The sequence below is a fragment of the Alosa alosa genome, chromosome 24 (assembly GCF_017589495.1).
Source record: "Alosa alosa isolate M-15738 ecotype Scorff River chromosome 24, AALO_Geno_1.1, whole genome shotgun sequence".
Classification (NCBI taxonomy): Eukaryota; Metazoa; Chordata; class Actinopteri; order Clupeiformes; family Clupeidae; genus Alosa; species Alosa alosa.
The window spans coordinates 6,815,825-6,834,724 of NC_063212.1; the positions used below are offsets into that span (position 1 = coordinate 6,815,825).

Below are 18,900 nucleotides of genomic sequence, written 5' to 3' on the forward strand. Positions count from 1 at the left end.
CTGGGAAACCTAGTGTCAGTTGATGAAGGCTTTTTGCATGGGAATAAAATACATATGTGAATCTCGCTTCACAAACCTTTGGCCAAAAGCATCAGAAGGTTCATATTCAATAATAGAGTTTTATTGGATACAATGCATATTAACAATACATGACAATCATGGCATTATTATCACACAAACTCAGGTGTCATAGCAAAGTTCGACAACATGAGCTCCATGCTCACCTTCTCCTGATCAGGCAATTAATTTTTTTTTCTTGTTATGATGAAAAATACATGTTCTATACTTCTCTACTCCACTCAAGAACCACACTCCTGCTCCCAAAAAGAGATAGGCCAATCCCTGTTTAAGACAAGTCCCACTGCAAGATCAAAGTATGACGCACAGTTTAGATGTGTGCCGCAGGCTCCGGTAGGCCTTCAAGCGGTCCTTTTTAGTGACCATTGTGACCGGTTCGCTGACCATATGCGTCACCACTGGCATGCTGTCTACAGCACGGCGCTTGTGCGCACGGTGCAGCAGGATGCGGTAGACCCCGGTGATGGAGCTGCGGCAGTCCTTGCCCTGGTTGTTGTGCAGGTGCTCCGCGGTGATGCCCAGCGACTCCAGAATGTTCTTCACCTCCAGCTCGTCCTCCTCCAGCTCAGCAGGCTCGGCCTCCACCAGGTAGAGCGGGTCCAGCTTGAAGGGCTCCGCGGCCGGGGGGAAGTCGACCGGCCGTAGCCACTCGCAGGCCATGACCTGGGCCACCGTGAGGCGGTCGGCCGACTGCGGTTGGAGAATGCCGCGGAGCAGCTGTTGGCACGGCTCGGGCACGAAGGCCGGGATGATGTACGCGCCGTCCAGAATGCAGCGCTTGAGCTTGGCAACAGTGTCGGCGCGGAAGGGCATGGTGGCTGTCACCATGAAGAAAAGCATAACGCCCAGCGCCCACACGTCCACGCAGGCGCCCATGTAGTGCTCGTCGCGGAAGAGCTCGGGCGCGGCGTACGGTGGCGAGCCGCAGAACGTGTTGAGGGTCTCCTCGCGCCGGCTCACCGTGCTGAAGCCAAAGTCGCCCACTTTGACACAGGTGCTGCAGGTGTAGAACACGTTCTCCGCCTTCAGGTCCCGGTGGATGATGTTGTTGTCATGCTGCAGGGAGAGAAGAAAAGAATCAGTTCTTATCATAAGTTCTTCTCCATCAGGAGGCATAACAGACCAGGGTTCCACACATGACAAAATGAGGGAAGACATAACAGCCCACCCACCTTTAGTCTCTCCAACAACCCTTGCCATATCCAACATCTGCCTCTTTTATAGTATACCAAAGCTTTGATCAGGGTTCAACCCTCATTGATGTTTAATCTGAAGGGTTAACTTTGATTTACTAACCTGGCTTTGCAACACACACAAAAATATTTCAAAGGTACAGTCCACAATTTGGTTTTGGTTTTGGTGAGACTTGATTTGATTTAACAAACATCCAAATCAACAGATGAACCAAAGCTGACATGATACATTAATGTGCTTTTCTTCCACAGACTCTGGTGCCCAACCAAGCTAACCCTTGACTGGCCATCTGTATGGCGTAACATACAGCCGGACACACTTACCATGTGCTTCACAGCCGACAGGACCTGGGAGAAGACAATCTTGCAGTCGATGTCCGAGAGCTTCCCTTCGGTGCTGATCTTGGTGTAGAGTTCTCCCCCAGCCGCATACTCCATCACCAGGTGCAAGCGCGTCAGGGTCTCCACCACCTCGTAGAGCCTTATGATGTTGGGGTGGTGCAGGCGCTCCATGCTGGAGATCTCTCGCGAAAGCAGACGCTGCGTCTTCTGGTCTAGCTTGGTCTTGTCCAAGATCTTGATGGCCACTTTGTCTGTGGGTGAGAAAGGGGACAACAATATACATGTATGAATAAAAGTGTATGTGGATGAATTTGTCATCTAAAAAAATGCACTACCATGAGAACACATTACCAATACCTAAGTGCCCAATACACAACACCTAATATGCAACTGCAATACCACAAATGGAAAACCCCAAAGATCGCTGGTTATAATCAGAACAAGAAGCTAATATTCAATTGATGTCACATCATTGGTTTCATCTCTGCTGATCAGTATGGGTGCACAGTTCAACATCAGTATTTGCATAGTGTACATTCATCCACTGACACCATGCAGTGACAGCAATTCACATGCCAGTAGGAGATGTTTATAGGGTATGGGTTTGTAAGAGCTTAGGAGAACTGCAGGGCATGCTCTGTCTGTCTGTCTTTGATATCATAAGAAGTCTGAACTTGGACAGCAATGAAAGTGCTATAGTAATTCAATATGCATGAATAATTGAAGGCTAATGGCGACTTCTCCAAATCTGCTTTGTTAGGGGCACATTGAGAGTCTCATTACACCTCGTCGTGGATTTCCAGATGACCAGAGCAAGCGCCTTCTCTGCCCGTTCATCTCACTGCTGGAAAGGGCAGATCACATCTGTCCTCAACACGCCCTTTCACTTTCTAATGAGGTGAGCTGAAATTCGAGACGTCTGTGGAGAAACCCGAGACGTTCTGATCAATTCAGGCCAGACGAGTCATCCGCTCCCGATGTGGCACTCAGAGGCCGCTGACAGAGGGAGTTGGGCAATCCCCCACTTCACATTACCATGTCAAGGAGGGCATCATAAAAATTTTAAAATATGCAATACGCCGTGTCGTGTGTCATTGCTTTGCCTGTAATGTGGTAAGCGGCCCAAGGTCAGATATCGCTTGATTGCATCGGGGCCTAATTAACTGTGAGGGTGCTGCGCACTTCAGCTGCTGGTGGAAACTTCAGACAAGCGCGTGCTTGTGGGTGTCATGAGGAGAAGAAAATTAAGTGGGGAGTTAATACTTCCCACTTATGCTGCTATAATTCACAGTGAACACGTAAGCCATCTCATTCCCACGTGCATGATGGGAAAATACAGTTTTTATCAGTACAGTACTTTATCTGAGAAAACAGTGCCAATATCAACAGGATATATATAAACAGTAATTGCAAGCATAAGCACCAATGGATAATAATGATTTAATTAGTGGTTGGAATATCCATTAGATGATTTAAACAGTGTTCGTCTGTTGATGTTTAGAACCTCGTGTTACCTTTCGTCAGGGCATGGATGCCCAGCTTGACGTGAGAGAAGTTGCCACAGCCGATTTCGCCGCGCACCTTGTAGAAGCCGATGCGCCGGCCTACGGTCAGCTCGCGCACGACCCTCTCGTCCTGGCACATGTCCAGGTTGAGCTTCTCCAGGGGCGAGAGGCGTCGCGGCGGGCCCCCGCCGCCCTCATCGTCCGTGCAGATGTCCGAGCTGTCCTGCCGGCTCCAGCGGGCGTAGCGCTGAGAGGTGCCCCCAGGGGGGGCCGCAGGGGCCACGGCTGCCCCGGAGCGCACCACGGGCACGGAGCTGGTGGAGGAGACAGTGCCCCCCTCAGATGGGTGCACAGCCGTCATCCCGTCCTGGGGATGGTGGAAGGGGGGGGGGGGGGGGGGGGGTGAGCAGGGGGTGAGCAGGAGCAGGAGTTTAACTCATGGCATGGAGGTCTGGTCTTTTTCAGGTGACAAACTGTCAAAGAGGCACAGCAGATGGATCATCAGCAAACACTTGAGATGGAAAAGTGAAGAATGGAAAAATGTTTTGTGAACTGAAATGTGAATATGGACTGACTTGGAACTGACAATAGACATTACAAGGAACACATAAACAATGTGCATATCATTCAAACACAAATATGAGTAGCATTGCCATAATGGTAAATAAAGTCAATTATGTGAATAATGTCAATAGCACTGGTAAATTAGCTTCTTGTCTGCACTATACTTTCCTGAAAAATAGAAAATTCTGGAGTTTATACAGCAAGCTGATGAAGCCAAATTTAACATGCTTCATTGGGTGACTTTCTATGTGCAGTGACAGCTCACCTCTGCATCTTGTCCTCAGTGGCCACTCTGACCTCGGGCGTGTCCATGTGTCTCCGCATCCTAAAAAGCCCTCAGAAGTGGGCAGATGTTAAAGTGGATGAGGGGGAGAGGAGCTGGTGGTGCTGGCAGGTCCTGCGGCTCTTGACGGCGTCGGCCACTCATCAATAACGAGAGAGAAAAGAGAGAGAGAGAGAGAGAGAGAGAGAGACAGAGCCTGGTGTTGAGTGCGCCGAGGACGCTGTGATTGCCAAACTCCCTGCTCCAAAAAGCGGAGGAGCACGTCTCCCCCTCCCTCTCCTCCTCCTCTCCTTTGTGGCCCCGCTCAGCGGAACATGATGTCCTCAGCAGGAAAGGCCGCCCTCCGGGGACTCTTACCGTCTCTCCTGCGGGCAGCAAAAGGCCCCTCTTCACCACCTCCGCTGCCACTCCACAGGGCTCAACCGCCTCTCTCGGATTCTGGCTCCTCTCTGGCTCACGTTTCCCCAGGGGCCCGGCAACCTTCCCTCTCTCTCTCTTTCCGGCCGCCCTGTTGTCGGGATTAGAACGCACGCTGGTTGCCACAGATCCTAATCCCGGCTTTACTTATCGACTCTGCAAATCTCCACCTTAGTCTTTGGCACAGCCAGGGATCCCTTTACGCCTATGGAGGGAGAGATTGAGAGGGGGTGGACAGAAGGATTTAAAGAGGACATGGTTACCACTGCCATATGTGACAGGTGAGTCTTTAGGGCTCCTCATTAAAAACAGCCACTTGACGACTAACAACAACTAACAACAATAACAACAAAACATCTGATCACGTAACTTTCTTGCCACTCAAAAACTTTTTGCACACAGTGATTTGCAGTGGGTAATCTCCAATGTTTTGAGAATTCAACAATGAGTTCTATGAGTGATATACAGGTTTATACAGGTTGTACAAAAAGAGTGGGTTAGAAAAGTCCTAAAGACATGTGCGTCTACTCTGAAATGTTAATTCCTAGAACATTTTTAGGACTCATGACAAAGATCTCACGTACAGAGAGCTCCTAACAACCTCCCCAAAGAGGAGACAGTTGTCCACTCAGTCAATTAGTTCTGCAGGCTTGTTGATTAGAGCTGGTACCGTGCATCCGACAAGAATGACTAAATGATGTTGACAAGATATAGATAGATAGATAGATAGATAGATAGATAGATAGATAGATAGATAGATTAGATATTCATCCCCAAGGGAAATTACAGTGTTCCAGCAGCCATACAAACACAACACTCATATAATCATATAATCCAAGATATAGCCTAAATAACCTTAAAGAGATTATTTAAAAAATATATTCTAAAAGATTATTCTTCTCTCTCCGTGCTCAGGGGGAGTCATTATAAAGTGCTACTGCAGTAGGTAAAAAAAAGACTTTCTGTATCGGTCTCTTAGTTGGCATAGCCTCCAACTGAAAACAACTTTGGTGTTTGAAACACATGAAGTACGTAACCATGGCCACACACACAAAGGCTGATGGACAACTGATGAGGCGGCATTACATCTTGTTTCTACCAAAAACATTCTAATAATCATAATCTATAGGGTGTGAATGGTCAATGTCCGAATACTACCTGATGCAAAGTATTCTGCTATGTGATAACAGCCGACTGAACAGCTGTTAGTTAAGAGTCACATTTCTTCTGAGGTAAGCTTTCAATGACATGAATAAAAAATAATAATAATAAGCGCAATGCGGTCATATAGTGTTTTTTTTTTTCAAAGTGATTCCCAGCACACTGAAATGCCTGGGCACATGATACTTGGTGGGCACTAGGCTGATAAGGAATAAAAGCTTTTGGCTCATGTTTTTTTTTTCTCACACACACACACACACACACACACACACACACACACACACACACACACACACACACACACACACACACTCACTCACTCACTCACATGCATACACACAATGGCAGTGCACCCAAGATGTACAATCACATACACAGCCCACTGGCAATGCACACATGCACTGCACATATAAACACACGTGCACACACAAATGAATACACTCACTAACGTATATATACTGTACACACTAGTAGACATATGCAGACTTGTCTCTTTGTGAAGCACTGCACACAAGTCTGTACAGACACACACACATAGGTGAACACATACACAGAGGTACACACACAGGTACACAAACACACACACACACACACACACACACACACACACACGTGTGCACACACTGATAAAAATATAGACATACAAAGCAGTGTATAATATAATTAATGGCAGATGTATATGTGTGCAATGCAAATACAGACTTGTCAGATTTTACTCACAGGATCAAAAGATTATATATACTTATATTATACTTAGATGCCACCAAATGTCAAATAATACAATACTTTGTCAATCGCTGCAGACCTTGGTTAGGTAGTGCACACTAGTTTGTGACCTCGAAGAGAATACAACGATAAATGTGGGATTAGAACACATATATCTTTGTACAATTATTTTCAAATTTCAGTTTCATCACTCATTCAGCAACCAAGGGTAAGAGTTGCAGCTTACAAGGAGTTGAAGGAGTGGGGAATGGAGAGCAGTTGAGAAGCGTGATTTATCTTCTTCGGACAGTACACGCAACACTGTGTAGCAGTCATATTATTTACCACTAAATACGCTATATAGTTTAAATGCTAAACTAAAATACTACTAAAATAAAACCCACCGTTACAATACAGCCAGCAATGTCTAAAGAACATTTTCCTTGAAATAGAATCCTTAGCTAAATGGCCGTTCCCTGATTAGCCTTCGCTGATGACCACTTCAGTTACAATAAAATAATTGGGTTCCATAACAATTGAGACAGAATAACTAACCACTGGCATCAGACTGGTTTTCGCCATCCAATTAATCTGGAAGATTTAAAGACCTGCCACCATCCATGTTTTAGCATGCATGAGGTTTGTGTTTTAGCGTCTTTGATTCTCTCCAGAGCCAGTGGGTCTGTGGAGGGGGGAGGAGGGAGCAAGGCAGAGGAAATCAAAGTGTGTGCCTCTCCAAGATGAACACTCCAGCTCCTCCACCTTCAAACACCCTTCCCGTGCCTCTCCACACCATGAGTGCTCCCCGCTGATCTCAGTTCAGGGACTGGCATGGACGGAGCAGCTTATTCATGTGGGATACAGGTGTGTCTGTGTGAAAACACGCAACACACACACACAGGCACATTTACATTTCTGTGAAAGAATACTTGATTGCCATAGACCTCATGAACAGTGAAAACAATCTGTCACATGAAATGAGGAGCTTAAAGGTAATCGACTATTTAGACCAAAGATTGAAAACAAAAGGCGTGTCAGGCAGACCTTATACATCACAAAGGGACATCAAATCTGTGGAAATTAGAATAAATGAACACATTCCAAAGATGTCATTCTGAGAAAGAGAGCTGATTTGGAGGGATTCCAATGTACTCTGCACTCTGCCATTTCAACACATTCTATACTTATGGTGAAGACATGGAAACCAGGCCGGAAACCTGTCATCATTAGGGTCTGTTTCACTAATATGCCAAGTAAATTCAAGTCACTTTATTTATATAGCACATTTAAAAACAATAGGAGTTGAATATGTCAAATGACAATGCGGTATATAGGTTTCTACATCTATGGTCTGTTTGACCATTTCACCTGGTTGCCTGGCAATGCATTGTGCTTGCTTGAGTGTAGCCACCCCAGCTGAGGATTAGGCTGTAATTACTAGCTATCAGTTAAGAGAAGCGAGCTCACCATACACACTGCCCCGGTGTTGTATTTCTGCAGTGAGATTTCACTTTGCTATTGGACGGACATTCACCAGAGGAAAATGCTACAACTCCTCACCTCTTTACATTGGGTGGGTATATGTCATAAGCATAGTTATAAACAATCACTTAACAGAATGGATGACAGTACCCTAAGTGACAAAAAAAAGTTTAAGTAAACAAACAGACTTAAGAATGGTATCAAATGTTCACCACTGAGTAAAAGTTGAATCTGTGCTCTGCATGTGCATATCAGACTATTAACATGTGCTAGAAAAGTTCAAATAAGTAGCAGACAAAACAAGATGAAAATCCAAAAGAGTTGTGTTTCCCTGAATTTCCCTGAAAGGCTACCAAACTGTTGATTATAATTCTTTTTAACAAACATCAACTCACATTTAATGACTATACCATTCCATTTCAACTTAACAACTGTACATGAACAGAAACAACAGTATCAGTATACAAGCATCTACCCATTTTCATGTGCCTTCCTGAAAAATGACCAGCATGTAATTCCAAATAGTGCGACATTACTCACCAGCTGGCTTTGAGCTGCTCAAGAGCCTGCACGTCAGGTGGTGCAAATTGTGGAGGATCATCAAGCTACTGACATCATCTCTTCCCCATCGAGACAAAATAACAACATGTGCCTCGGCAGTCAGAGAGAATTCTGGGATACTCACTTCAAAATCACCACCAGGGAGGGGAGGGTGAGTGAGGGAAATGAGCAAAAGAAAGAGAGAGAGAGAAAGAGAAAGAGAGAGAGAGAGAGAGAAAGAGAGAGAGAGAGAGAGAGAGAGAGGGGATAAAGAGTGGGTGAGAGAGAGAGTGATGTGAGCAAGGGAGCAGCACATTGGGGAAAACTGAGAAGTTTAGCATACAAAAACATACAAAAGCAGACTCTTTCACTCTCTCTCTCTCTCACACACACACACAGCTCCCCCATGTGCATTAATTGAGATGCCTGGTCCAGGAGGATAAAGAGCTCAGGGGTGAATAGATGGGAGACAATAGGAGGCCAGCAAGCCTAGGAACCAAGAGGTGGTCCACTCTGGAATTTATATGGGCAAACAATTCCATGAGAGTTTTAGACACACACACACACACACACACACACACACACAAACACAAACACAACCACACACACACACGTACACAAAACACCCCCCTGCCATTTTTAAATATCGTGGAACTAGTGCTTTCTTTTACTGCATGTTTACATTCTTTCACAAATAACAGCAATAATGAACCCACTTCTACATGTGCCCAGTTCTTTATGTTCACTAGTGCTACAGTTCCAGAGTCCAGGTAGTGTTCACAAACCAGAAATAAAGTCCTTCATTGTTATTGACTAGCATTTAATATGCAGCCAAGGCCTCAGATGACTGATGTGATAACATCAGAGTACTGTGTCATGACGTCAAAGCTGCATGTCTCCACTATTGACAAATGCAAAACATTAGTAAAGGAGAGCTGAACTGCCAATTTTGTGATGACACTACGTCTCAGTTTTGTGATGATCGCCATTATAAGCAGAGGGTAAACTATCATGGTAAGAGTTACTCCTTGCCGTGCGATGCACTGGAAATGGCAACTGTATACAAAGCTTGCCTACTCAGCTTTACTCTATAGCCCACTATTCTGTATATCAATCTACTGCAGAAATGTAAAAACATAAGGCGAGAGAGGACAAATAAAGTTAGCAAATTAAACATTCTGTGTTACGCACACTATCTCAGTCCCTTGATGGACAGTCTTTTCTTCCCCCAAGTGAATGAATCCATGCAGACTCATTAGCCATGATACTCTAGGGTCCTTAGTTACCATGGCACTGCTAAGGAAGAAGAAATCTTTGCAATGCTGTTGGTATTCACCTGTGTGTGTGTGTGTGTGTGTGTGTGTGTGTGTGTGTGTGTGTGTGGTAGCCTGCAGTGATGGTGTTAACATCACCAAAATAAATAAATCTTAAATCTCTTATTTTCTCTACAGCACCCAACTTCAAACTACCCCAGAAATCATCGTTAGAAATGAGGTTTGCCATTATAACATAACCCTCAAATGCGTCAAAAATCATCATAACAAAAAAATATTAATTAAGGTGCCAATTGATCATGTGTTGGCCTCAAGAAAGGGCTCATGGCAGAGGGGAGGGGGTCATGCAGATGATGGGCAACCAGTATAAAAAGCTATTTCCGCTGCATTTGCATCTTCTGATTTATTCCGAAGCATCAAAGAGGCTTTTATCCCTCAATATGAAACAAAGCTCACAACTGATGCACCTTCAAAGGCTCCAAAACACAAAAGTTTCACTCGGACGACGAAGGCCAGCAATCAAAGCAAAAGTAATGAATAGCATTGCATTTGACAGTCATTAGGAAGGACCCATCCCTCAACCTTCTTTAAAGACCTATGCTAGAAGCTTCCACGCAAGAACACTTCCATTGGAGTGATATAACACACATCCATTCAATGTGCAGGGTCTCATCTGATGCTTTGCATCATATAGGTCATATTGCTGTTCATTGCCACAGTTCAATAGCCTATCTCTTTAAATAATTAATGTTATCAGAACTCAGTGACCTAACTTTTCTTTGGCTGTATAGACCTCAGCTGATACACCAGACTACATGCATTTTGAAAGAATCATGCACATTTTACTTGTTCATGTCATATGTTCCCCACTCAACACTTGAATACAGGAAGATAGTTTACCTCTGTGATGGTGTAATAGCTCCAACCTTTCCTCGGAGTCTTCGCTGCATACTCATTAGAACCGAACAACCCAATTCATGTCAAATGATTGTGCAGGTGGTGGCGCCCCTGTCCTGCCAGCGACAGCTCACCTTAAATCACACCAATGCTTAACCACGTATGGGTAATCCCCCCTATCGTCATGCGCTGAAACAAGCGCATTTTATTGACTCTCACTGGCAACATCAATGCGTCATTTTAGACGAGCTGTGATGTAGTGCTCAGAGGCTGCCAGGTTCACCTGCCCGTCAGGTGAAAGTACCAAAGACTAAGTAAACTGCATTTCATCCATAACCTGGACTTCTTGTGTCCTATCAAGAACTATGCTACTTGTAAAATAGCAATCATTTCACCAATGGAATAAACTGGCTGTTAATGGTGCGAGCTATTTTGTGCATCTGTGACTGTGTTGGACTATTACATAGGCTAATATGAAGAAAGAAGTAGCCTATGCGAGACTGCATGATTGGTAAAATTATTTATTTCGTCAAGCAACAGTCTCAATTCACGCGAAAATAAATGGTTTGAAAAGAACATCGCTACCGTCTAATCAATTCGACAGGTAGGCTACTGGTCATGCCAGTATCTGCTTGCAGCGCACACTGCGGGAAATAGAAAGATAACTCTTACCTCCGAACTAGCTGACACACGAGAGCCGACAGTGCCCATATTTAATAATCTTGTTGTTTTTCTCAATGACACTGCATGACTCCTCCTATTCGCGTATTGTCATATTCTCTTGAAGTGTATAATACTGATTTCTAACAGCAACAGGGAGTCGTATGTTCTTGATTAACAGTTTTTGTGGCCAATTAGACGTATGGGGGAGGAAGTTGAACAGAAGCTAAACCAACGGGAGCCCAGGGAACATGTTACGTCATAAATATATTTTATTTTAAAGGCTGATATCGGACTTGCTTTTCTATAGCAGCACAAATAAAGACAACGGATTTGGGTGTACAGAGCTATTCTGTGTAAACTATAACGACGCTGGTTTAACAGTATCAGACAAAAAGATGTGCACAACTGAACATTATTGATGAAACTAGTGCGCAGTGGGAACTATCCATGGTACTTACTGTTATTGCGCTGGAAGGTCGCGAAGTGATTCCCTTGTTCTCGTTACACCCACCGGTGACATTCAACACTGCGGGTGAGGATTAAAACAGCGTGTTATGTTTTATTACAGGGCCAACAACCATCTACAAATAAGATGAAAACTTTTTAACAAAAACAGTGCTAATGGTTTACAGTATACTCGAGTAGACCATTCACAGAGCTATGGTCAAATGGGAGCGTATATTCAGTAAAACACTCTCAATATCAAATCAATCCAAACAAAGGCACGAGGCATGGGAAACTTGAACCGAGGCAAACGAACCTCCAATAACATTCGAAATGAGTCAGCGGGTAGTCGACTGTAGTTTGGAAACGGATTCAAACACTAGAGGGTAGTAGAGTTGTATTGAGTTGCCCCGTCTGACTGATGGTTAAAAGCTGTCATTTGTTTCATGTATTAATGCAATGATGGATATATGAAAATATATGAAAATTGTGACAATACTCTCAATTGCTTTGTGCAGCCTTTGTGCCTGAGGACTTCATCATGCGCTACCATTACGTGCTCCATGTTTCGATAATGCCAATGACATTGCAAGACCACAAAAGGTAATATCTTCACATTAATTTTTACTTTTTGGTTCAGAAATACTCCAACACTATAGCATACCCATAAGGCGTCATCAAACATCACCACCTTTTATGCTCTTGTTTTAAAACTCAAAGTTTATTAGACAATGCAATACTGTAACGCTCTGTGCCAAAGATGATTGAAACTTTTTTTTTTTTTCATTTTACAAAAGGATCAACACAAAGCCTGGTTCAGCGTGCATTCCCCAAGTCTGTTGATGCCCGGAGACCTCTGCTTGAAAGCAAACCCACGTCCCACCGGATCTGCATAAGGGGTTTTTATGGAGTGCAGTTTGAGACGCATATGCTGTAAGCGATCATCAACAGTCACTTCCTTGAGCAGTCTCGGGGCGACTCACTCACCACCCTGAGCAGACACAACAGCAACATCAATGGTAATGACAACACCAGACTGTGTGTAAACAAACAGAAAGTGTACAAAAATAAAGCCTGTTTTTCTTTGTTACACTCTCGCTCATTGGTCTCTTTTTTAGTTGTCAATCGATCACTGAATGTCCTCGGTGACAGCACATCTTTTCTTTTCATTTTTGCATTTTTGAGTCTTATGAAATGCGCAAAACAAGCAAACAAACACATAAGAAATTTGATCCTTCTACCAGCATTTCCTGCTAAAACAACCAAACGGCATTCAAGCATAGACGCCACCTCGGCCCCACGTGGCGGATACAGGAAGACACAGAAGGAGGAGCTCAGTTTCAAAATAAATATTACTATTTGTTTATTATTCGAGACGTTTCTCTCTTCCTTATGAGAGAGGGAGCGGGTGCAGGCAGAGTGAGTCCCCCTGCAGGCTGGCTTTCATACTTGCACTGTCTGAACCTCCCCTGAATCGTCCACCTCTACTGTCTCCACGTGCACGTCAGAGTCTAAGTGTTCGTCCGTCATGGTCACGTGCGTGACCTCTCCGACTTGAATCTCCACAGTTTGGTGCTCGTTTAGTCTCTCCGCTGCTTCCTCCCCTGGGTGCGTGACTACTGCCACTGCCCCCTCCTCCTCCTCCGCCTCCACCACGAGGGTCTCCTCCACGGCCACCACGTCCATGGGCTCCACAGTCACGTGCTCCACCCGGATGCCATCCTCCGTGGTCAGGAGCAGTCCGGCTTCCTCCTCAGTCACCTCGCCCGTGGAGGTGGAGAGGACGGTGGTGGCAGCGGAAGCCTCGGTGAGGACGACCTCTTCCGCGGCGCCGGCGGTGGTACTGGTCACTGCGTCGTCCTGGATGCCGTGCAGGTCGCGCAGGTGAATCCGGAGGTCACGGGGCTGGGTGAACCACAGGTCACAAAACGTGCAGTGGTTTGGCTTCTCTCCTGTGTGGATGACCAGGTGGTCTTTGAACTGATCCCAGCTGTTGAAGACACTGTTGCACACCTGAGAAAAGAAGTTATTGGTTCCTCTTAATGGAGATACATTGTAGAACATCTTCAGCAGGGCAATTTAAACTTAAACCTTTAAGACTGCATCCCTGTTTGCAACCTGAAAGTTCTTGATATGGTTTCCCCATCATTACTACTAACATTCCACAGAAATGGAGACAAGAGATTATCAAAGTTTTTGAGGGCTTATTTGGACACAAGAAACTGCCACAGGCAAGAACTATTTTTTCAACACAAACTGAGATGGACAACACAAACACTCCCGCTGGGAGCCTCTTACCTGACACTCATAGAGCTTCTTCCGGCCCTTCTTGGCTCCACAACCATTCTGACAGGCCGCCATGTGGCATTTGAGTGTGCTGTTTCTGGCAAAGCGCTCGTGACAGTCCGGACACTCGAATGGCTTTTCACCTGTGGAGAGCACACACACACACACACACGCTAAATGACGTCAAGGTCAATTATCTCTGGGTTCTTAAACTAGAAGAGAGACTGAATATTCCAAATTAGAGATGTGTCACTTTGGGGACTTGAAGTGTCACTTAGGAGATTTTTCCCCTACACAGAATTAACAACAGGGGGGCGGGAGTGCTGTTCCGAACTGGCTACAGTGCCCGTACCACAGTTGGGTCCAAGTGCCCACGGGGGCCCAGCTTTGAGTCTGACCCGGGTTATTTCCTGACCCCGCCCCATCTCTCTCCCACTCGCTTGCCGTCAGTCTCTTTACTATTCTATCTGAATTAAGACAAAAAGCCCCAAAAAATACACTTACATTTTTCAAACATATTGTCAAAAACACTTATGCTTTGTGTTGCCCAGATATCAACTAAAGTTAGCCTGCAAACAAGTTAGCTTTGGACCATATTCATTTGTAATACAACATTGTACCTCCAGAGGCGCTGTACAGAACACAATGCAAGTCTATGGGAGTGTATCGAGTACATGAATGTAATGATGTGTTCAAGACTTTGCGCATAGCCCTTAACCATAGCTAGAGTGATCAAACTTGGCCAGCATGTTGAACTAGAAGCACCCAATATAAACACATTCATTTCAGCGGTTCTGAATGGATCATTTAAAACTTAGTAAGCCACTGAAAGTATAACAGAGGAAACAATGAGGGTGCAAACCGTTCACAGTATATTTAATGCCGTCAACCGCACATCTGCTATGAGTGCCAGAGTTCCAAATGGAATGATTGAAGTGCACGTACCTGTGTGTTTTCGTAAATGCTCCTTGAAGTGGCCGAAGTGGTCAAACTGCTTGTCGCAGTACTCGCACACATGCACCTTCTTCTGCGGCCGCTGCCGCCGCGACTGCTCCTCGGCCTCATAGTGGTAGCTGTTCAGGTGCTGTTTGAGGGCGCCCTCGCGGGCGTACGCCTTGCCGCAGTGGCGGCACACGAACGGCTTGCTGCCACCGCCGCCCTCGCCGGCTGCCTCGTGACTCTTCATGTGCTGCTTGAGGTGGTAAAAGATCTTGAAACAGCGGTCGCACTTGTCGCAGCGGAACATGTTGTCCAGCTGCGAGATCTGCACCTCCACCACCTCGATGCTCTCCAGGGCCTTGGGCGCCATCACCGTCTCCTCCTGAAGCACCAGCTCCTCTTCGTCCACCACCGCCGCCGCTGCTACGGCCGCCAACTCGGGGGACTTGTCGGCACCGGCTCCCTGCAGCGCCGTCTCCCCAGGCCGGTACTTGCTGGTGATGTCAGCGAGCAGGGCGAGGGCCGAGTCGTCGGACGAGGCCTGGGCGTTGCGGGCAGCGGCATCCACCACCTCCTCGAGCGAGGCATCCTCCACGCCGCCCACCTCCACCTCGATCTCCACCGTCTCCGCCTCCACCGAGGGCAGTGTCTCGGTGATCACGTTAGACGTCTCGGCGATCTTCCTCTTCTTGGCTTTGCTCTTCCCCGCCAGGACTGGAGTGGAGACCAGCGACGTGCTGCCATTGATTCTACAGGAGAGACGTGAAAGCAACCTCATGATATTGCACATATAGAACACAGGCTTGAGTTAAATCTACATCAAGTAGAAATTCAAATTCAAAGTAATCATTCATAGCAAAAGACCCAGGGACGGACCTGGTGTTCAAGGCTTTGATTGCTTCCTGCATCTGGAGGTACTCAGCCGCCCTCCACACATCACTGACCTCCTCGCTGCCGTTGACCGACAGCGTGGCCGTGTAGGTGAACTCCATGAGGTGCTGAAAAGCCGAGTTGCTTACTCCTGATATAGAAAAGGAACGGGTAAAATCAGCACCGTGATGCAAATGGGGACATAAAATATAAGCAGTGACAATATTAAGGCCATCTGAGAATCTGGTGCAATGAGACACCTACCTTCGATTTCTACTAATGGTTCCTGCTTAAAGTCTTGGAAGAACTTGTGAAAAAACTGACTGCATGCTGCCAACACAGCCTTGTGGGCTCTGAACTGGTGACCTAAAATAAGAATGGCATAAGAAAGGCCAAAGAATGTAGATAGATAGATAGATAGATAGATAGATGGATAGATAAATACTTTATTGATCCCCAAGGGGAAATTCAAGATGGTCTCTAGTCCATAATACACATTACTTGATTGCTTTAAACAGTCAAGGCCACAATTCTTCTGACTGTAGGAAAGCAGATAAATGAAACACAGACAGCTTACTGGGAATGAAAACCATCCCTTTGGTTGTAGAAAAAATAATGCAAATTTCATGCCATTCAAATACAGGCGTTTAGTTGCTACTTCCAAGAGGACAAAATATGTGTGCAATATGTGGCGTCTTACCATCCACGATCAGAGTGATGTCTGTGAACTGGTCCAGTTGGCGCTGCTCGTTGAGCTTGTCAAGCATGACCTTGTAATGAGCTGGGAACTCATGTCCACACTCCACCACCCCCTCATCAGCCATGGCTTAAGCCTTTCCCTAACAACAGAAACATTACAGAAACATGTCAGAAAAGGAGTAACTATCATTAAGTGGTCTGTGGTGTAGGTAACATTTCAAGAACAAAATCTTGGGCTATGGTCTTCCGAGAACTTACACCTTAGTAATGTGGGCTCTCTGTGGAGCGAGCTGCCCCCGCAGACTCCTAGTTGTATGTTAATGATAACATTAACACTGACGTTAGTCCAAAGGAAAATATGTCCCCAAAGTGTAATGCCTCGTCTGTTGAAAATATTACATCTGTCATTGCTAACTGACTAGCACAGCACTGTAGACCTCAGTGCTACATCACTTTTGGATTAGAACTGGCTATGATAGCTAGGTTGACTTGGTTAACAGTGATGCCAGAGAATGGCTCTGATGGTGCTCAGTTTGCCTTAATTATTTAGCTAGCTAACGTTAATAGTCTCAGGCTAGCTCTTCACTTCGCAGGACAGCAGTTACTTAGCTGGCTACTTGTCAAGAGTTCAGATGTGTAATATAATCAAACTAGTTCAACTTTATTTTAACAGTCATTCAGCCTCCCCAGTTGTACATCACATGTCTCACTGTAGTCTACCAAGCTGACCAATGAGACGATATGTAGGCAGTCTAGTCTACAGAAACGACAGGGTAATTCAACGATGCTAGCTAATGTTAGCTACCAAGGCCTTCCAGCATACTGAGATATATAAACACTGCGCCAAATTTCACTATTAAACTTACAAATAACCATTGCACACCTCTCCGAAAATGTAACTGGATATCGTGGTGTACTGTGTAAAGCCGCTCCGACCTTAGAAAACGCTCCATGCTCATTTCTAGCAGGCCTTTCACTGTATTCGCCATTTGTTATTTGACCATTGGCATTACGTCATCAAATCGCGCATTAAAATCAGCTTTTAAGCAGACATTTCCCTTTCAAATGAGAGTTCTGAGAAACTACTGGGGTGACATAACCACAAAACCTACCTCTGTAAGGGTTTCACAGGTTTCTTTAGAAGTTTTTTAGAACGTGACTCCAGCAACGGTGTCTACTCCGCTCGACAGAAAAGGGCGGTCGTTTTTCCAAGTAGGCCTCGAAATCCCAGAAGTCTTAGCGACTACTGTCGTACATTCAAGTTGCTCGGCAACTGGGGATTGCCAGCGCATTTGTGTGAAAGATGCTGTGTGTGCACTGCAGAGCATGGTGCAGAGGCTTTTCTGTGACTTTATTGGACGTTTGCAATCCAAATGCAGTACTGCCCTTCTTTGGATTGAGTAATGATGTTTTAGAAGAAAATAAATCAAATTAGAATTATTATCAAAAACTGCTATGGGGGGTCCAAGGACATAACCCCCCCCCAGATGAAAAGATTAAATAATTTTGGCCCTCAAAACAGCTGTTAGGCTTAGGCCTATACCATTTTGATCTTCAAAAAAAGTAATGTAGCCATGTTTAAATTCTGCTCACTGCATTTATTAGAATGTATTATAGGATAATATTCAGTAGCCTATGCAGTAGGCTATTGAATGCCTTTCAATAATGCACTCTCGCTTTTACATGTTACTGGACTGATGGAAGCAGATTCGACTATTCCAACTGGCATTCCTGGGAGCCTGATAACTATGAAGGAAATGAACACTGCATTGCCATCAACAACCGTGGTAATTCATAATCCTCATCATCCAAACATTTATCAAACATTATTCTGATTCTCTCTGTTCTATAAAGGTTTGCATTGGTTGAGTTATACTCTGCTCTGCACTACACAACATAGGCCTACTGTATATAATTCCATGCAAGATGGCTAAAACGTCTTCTTCTGTGTTGATGTGGATTTTTCATGATTTAGATATGTTCTGTTTCTTCTCTAGGTAGTGGTGTTTGGATATCTCTGATATGAAACTTTCCTTCTTCCTGACCGACAAATAAATAAATGCATCAGCACAATTGTTGGATTTGGTGGGGTTTTTTTCCATCAAATAATTCATCCATTCCTCTACTTTTTGATGACTTCTAAAATGGAAGGATAACAGTGATGTACTTATTATAAAATGGGTAATTGAATTTCATTAGTTAAATAAAAAGGATTCAGTATTATCAGCAAGCGCTGATCGGGGCCCAAGCAGTTGAAGCAAAATGTCAGTTACAGTGTTCCTTACAGTAATGGAATTTCATAAAGAATTGTGTGTATCCAGAGAAAGTGGCAGTGATGCAGTATGTCAAAGATCGTGCAGTTTGCCAAGTTTGAATCTTCACATCATAAGATAATGGCATGACATGTCATGAAATAAGGAAATGTGTCAGTTGATGTGTGCTCTATAGGCTCACACCACTAGAAGGTTACAAAAGGCTATGGTGTGGTTTATTTAACCCCTGATAATGGCACTCATAGACAGCACACATGGACAAACCTCATGCACACTACAGTAAAG

General features: G+C 44.9%; 2 protein-coding genes and 2 long non-coding RNA genes across 13 annotated transcripts; 2 read left to right on the forward strand and 2 right to left on the reverse strand.

The window, feature by feature from the left end:
• Positions 1-105: 105 nt before the first annotated feature.
• Positions 106-12,043, reverse strand: nim1ka (NIM1 serine/threonine protein kinase a). 7 transcript variants are annotated; one of them, XM_048236296.1, is made up of 6 exons: positions 11,865-12,043; positions 11,563-11,630; positions 3,948-4,587; positions 3,128-3,485; positions 1,596-1,864; positions 106-1,134 (listed from the first exon to the last, which is right to left on the reverse strand). In XM_048236296.1, the coding sequence occupies exons 4-6, from the start codon at positions 3,477-3,479 to the stop codon at positions 370-372; spliced, it is 1,386 nt and encodes a 461-aa protein (XP_048092253.1). In that variant the 5' UTR covers positions 3,480-3,485; positions 3,948-4,587; positions 11,563-11,630; positions 11,865-12,043; the 3' UTR covers positions 106-369. The 7 variants fall into 7 exon arrangements, with proteins under 7 accessions (XP_048092253.1, XP_048092250.1, XP_048092249.1 ...); XM_048236293.1 differs by lacking the exon at positions 11,865-12,043 and adding an exon at positions 4,967-5,072 and having other exon boundaries at positions 11,563-11,607; XM_048236292.1 differs by lacking the exons at positions 11,563-11,630; positions 11,865-12,043 and adding exons at positions 4,967-5,072; positions 11,114-11,265.
• On the forward strand, positions 11,381-12,480 carry LOC125289446. Its single transcript, XR_007192634.1, has 3 exons — positions 11,381-11,636; positions 12,067-12,151; positions 12,346-12,480. It is a non-coding gene; the product is annotated as an uncharacterized LOC125289446 (long non-coding RNA).
• znf131 (zinc finger protein 131) lies at positions 12,249-17,579 on the reverse strand. 4 transcript variants are annotated; one of them, XM_048236289.1, is made up of 8 exons: positions 17,226-17,360; positions 16,601-16,648; positions 16,344-16,482; positions 15,908-16,009; positions 15,650-15,794; positions 14,780-15,522; positions 13,847-13,977; positions 12,249-13,561 (listed from the first exon to the last, which is right to left on the reverse strand). In XM_048236289.1, the coding sequence occupies exons 3-8, from the start codon at positions 16,465-16,467 to the stop codon at positions 12,992-12,994; spliced, it is 1,815 nt and encodes a 604-aa protein (XP_048092246.1). In that variant the 5' UTR covers positions 16,468-16,482; positions 16,601-16,648; positions 17,226-17,360; the 3' UTR covers positions 12,249-12,991. The 4 variants fall into 4 exon arrangements, with proteins under 4 accessions (XP_048092246.1, XP_048092245.1, XP_048092243.1 ...); XM_048236288.1 differs by having other exon boundaries at positions 17,209-17,360; XM_048236286.1 differs by lacking the exons at positions 16,601-16,648; positions 17,226-17,360 and adding an exon at positions 17,455-17,579.
• Positions 17,580-17,828: 249 nt separating this feature from the next.
• On the forward strand, positions 17,829-18,402 carry LOC125289447. Its single transcript, XR_007192635.1, has 3 exons — positions 17,829-17,905; positions 18,050-18,129; positions 18,340-18,402. It is a non-coding gene; the product is annotated as an uncharacterized LOC125289447 (long non-coding RNA).
• Positions 18,403-18,900: the final 498 nt, after the last annotated feature.

What these genes read in the sequence shown, in the direction of transcription:
- nim1ka (XM_048236296.1), bottom strand. Translation starts at nt 3,479, where the DNA reads ATGACGGCTGTGCACCCATCTGAGGGGGGCACTGTCTCCTCCACCAGC. An exon ending in CATCCATGCCCTGACGAAAG is followed by an intron (nt 1,865 to 3,127) that starts GTAACACGAGGT and finishes TCTCACCCACAG; the next exon opens with ACAAAGTGGCCATCAAGATC. An exon ending in TGTCGGCTGTGAAGCACATG is followed by an intron (nt 1,135 to 1,595) that starts GTAAGTGTGTCC and finishes CTCTCCCTGCAG; the next exon opens with CATGACAACAACATCATCCA.
- znf131 (XM_048236286.1), bottom strand. Translation starts at nt 16,467, where the DNA reads ATGGCTGATGAGGGGGTGGTGGAGTGTGGACATGAGTTCCCAGCTCAT. An exon ending in ATCAAAGCCTTGAACACCAG is followed by an intron (nt 15,523 to 15,649) that starts GTCCGTCCCTGG and finishes TCTCTCCTGTAG; the next exon opens with AATCAATGGCAGCACGTCGC. An exon ending in GCATTTACGAAAACACACAG is followed by an intron (nt 13,978 to 14,779) that starts GTACGTGCACTT and finishes TGCTCTCCACAG; the next exon opens with GTGAAAAGCCATTCGAGTGT.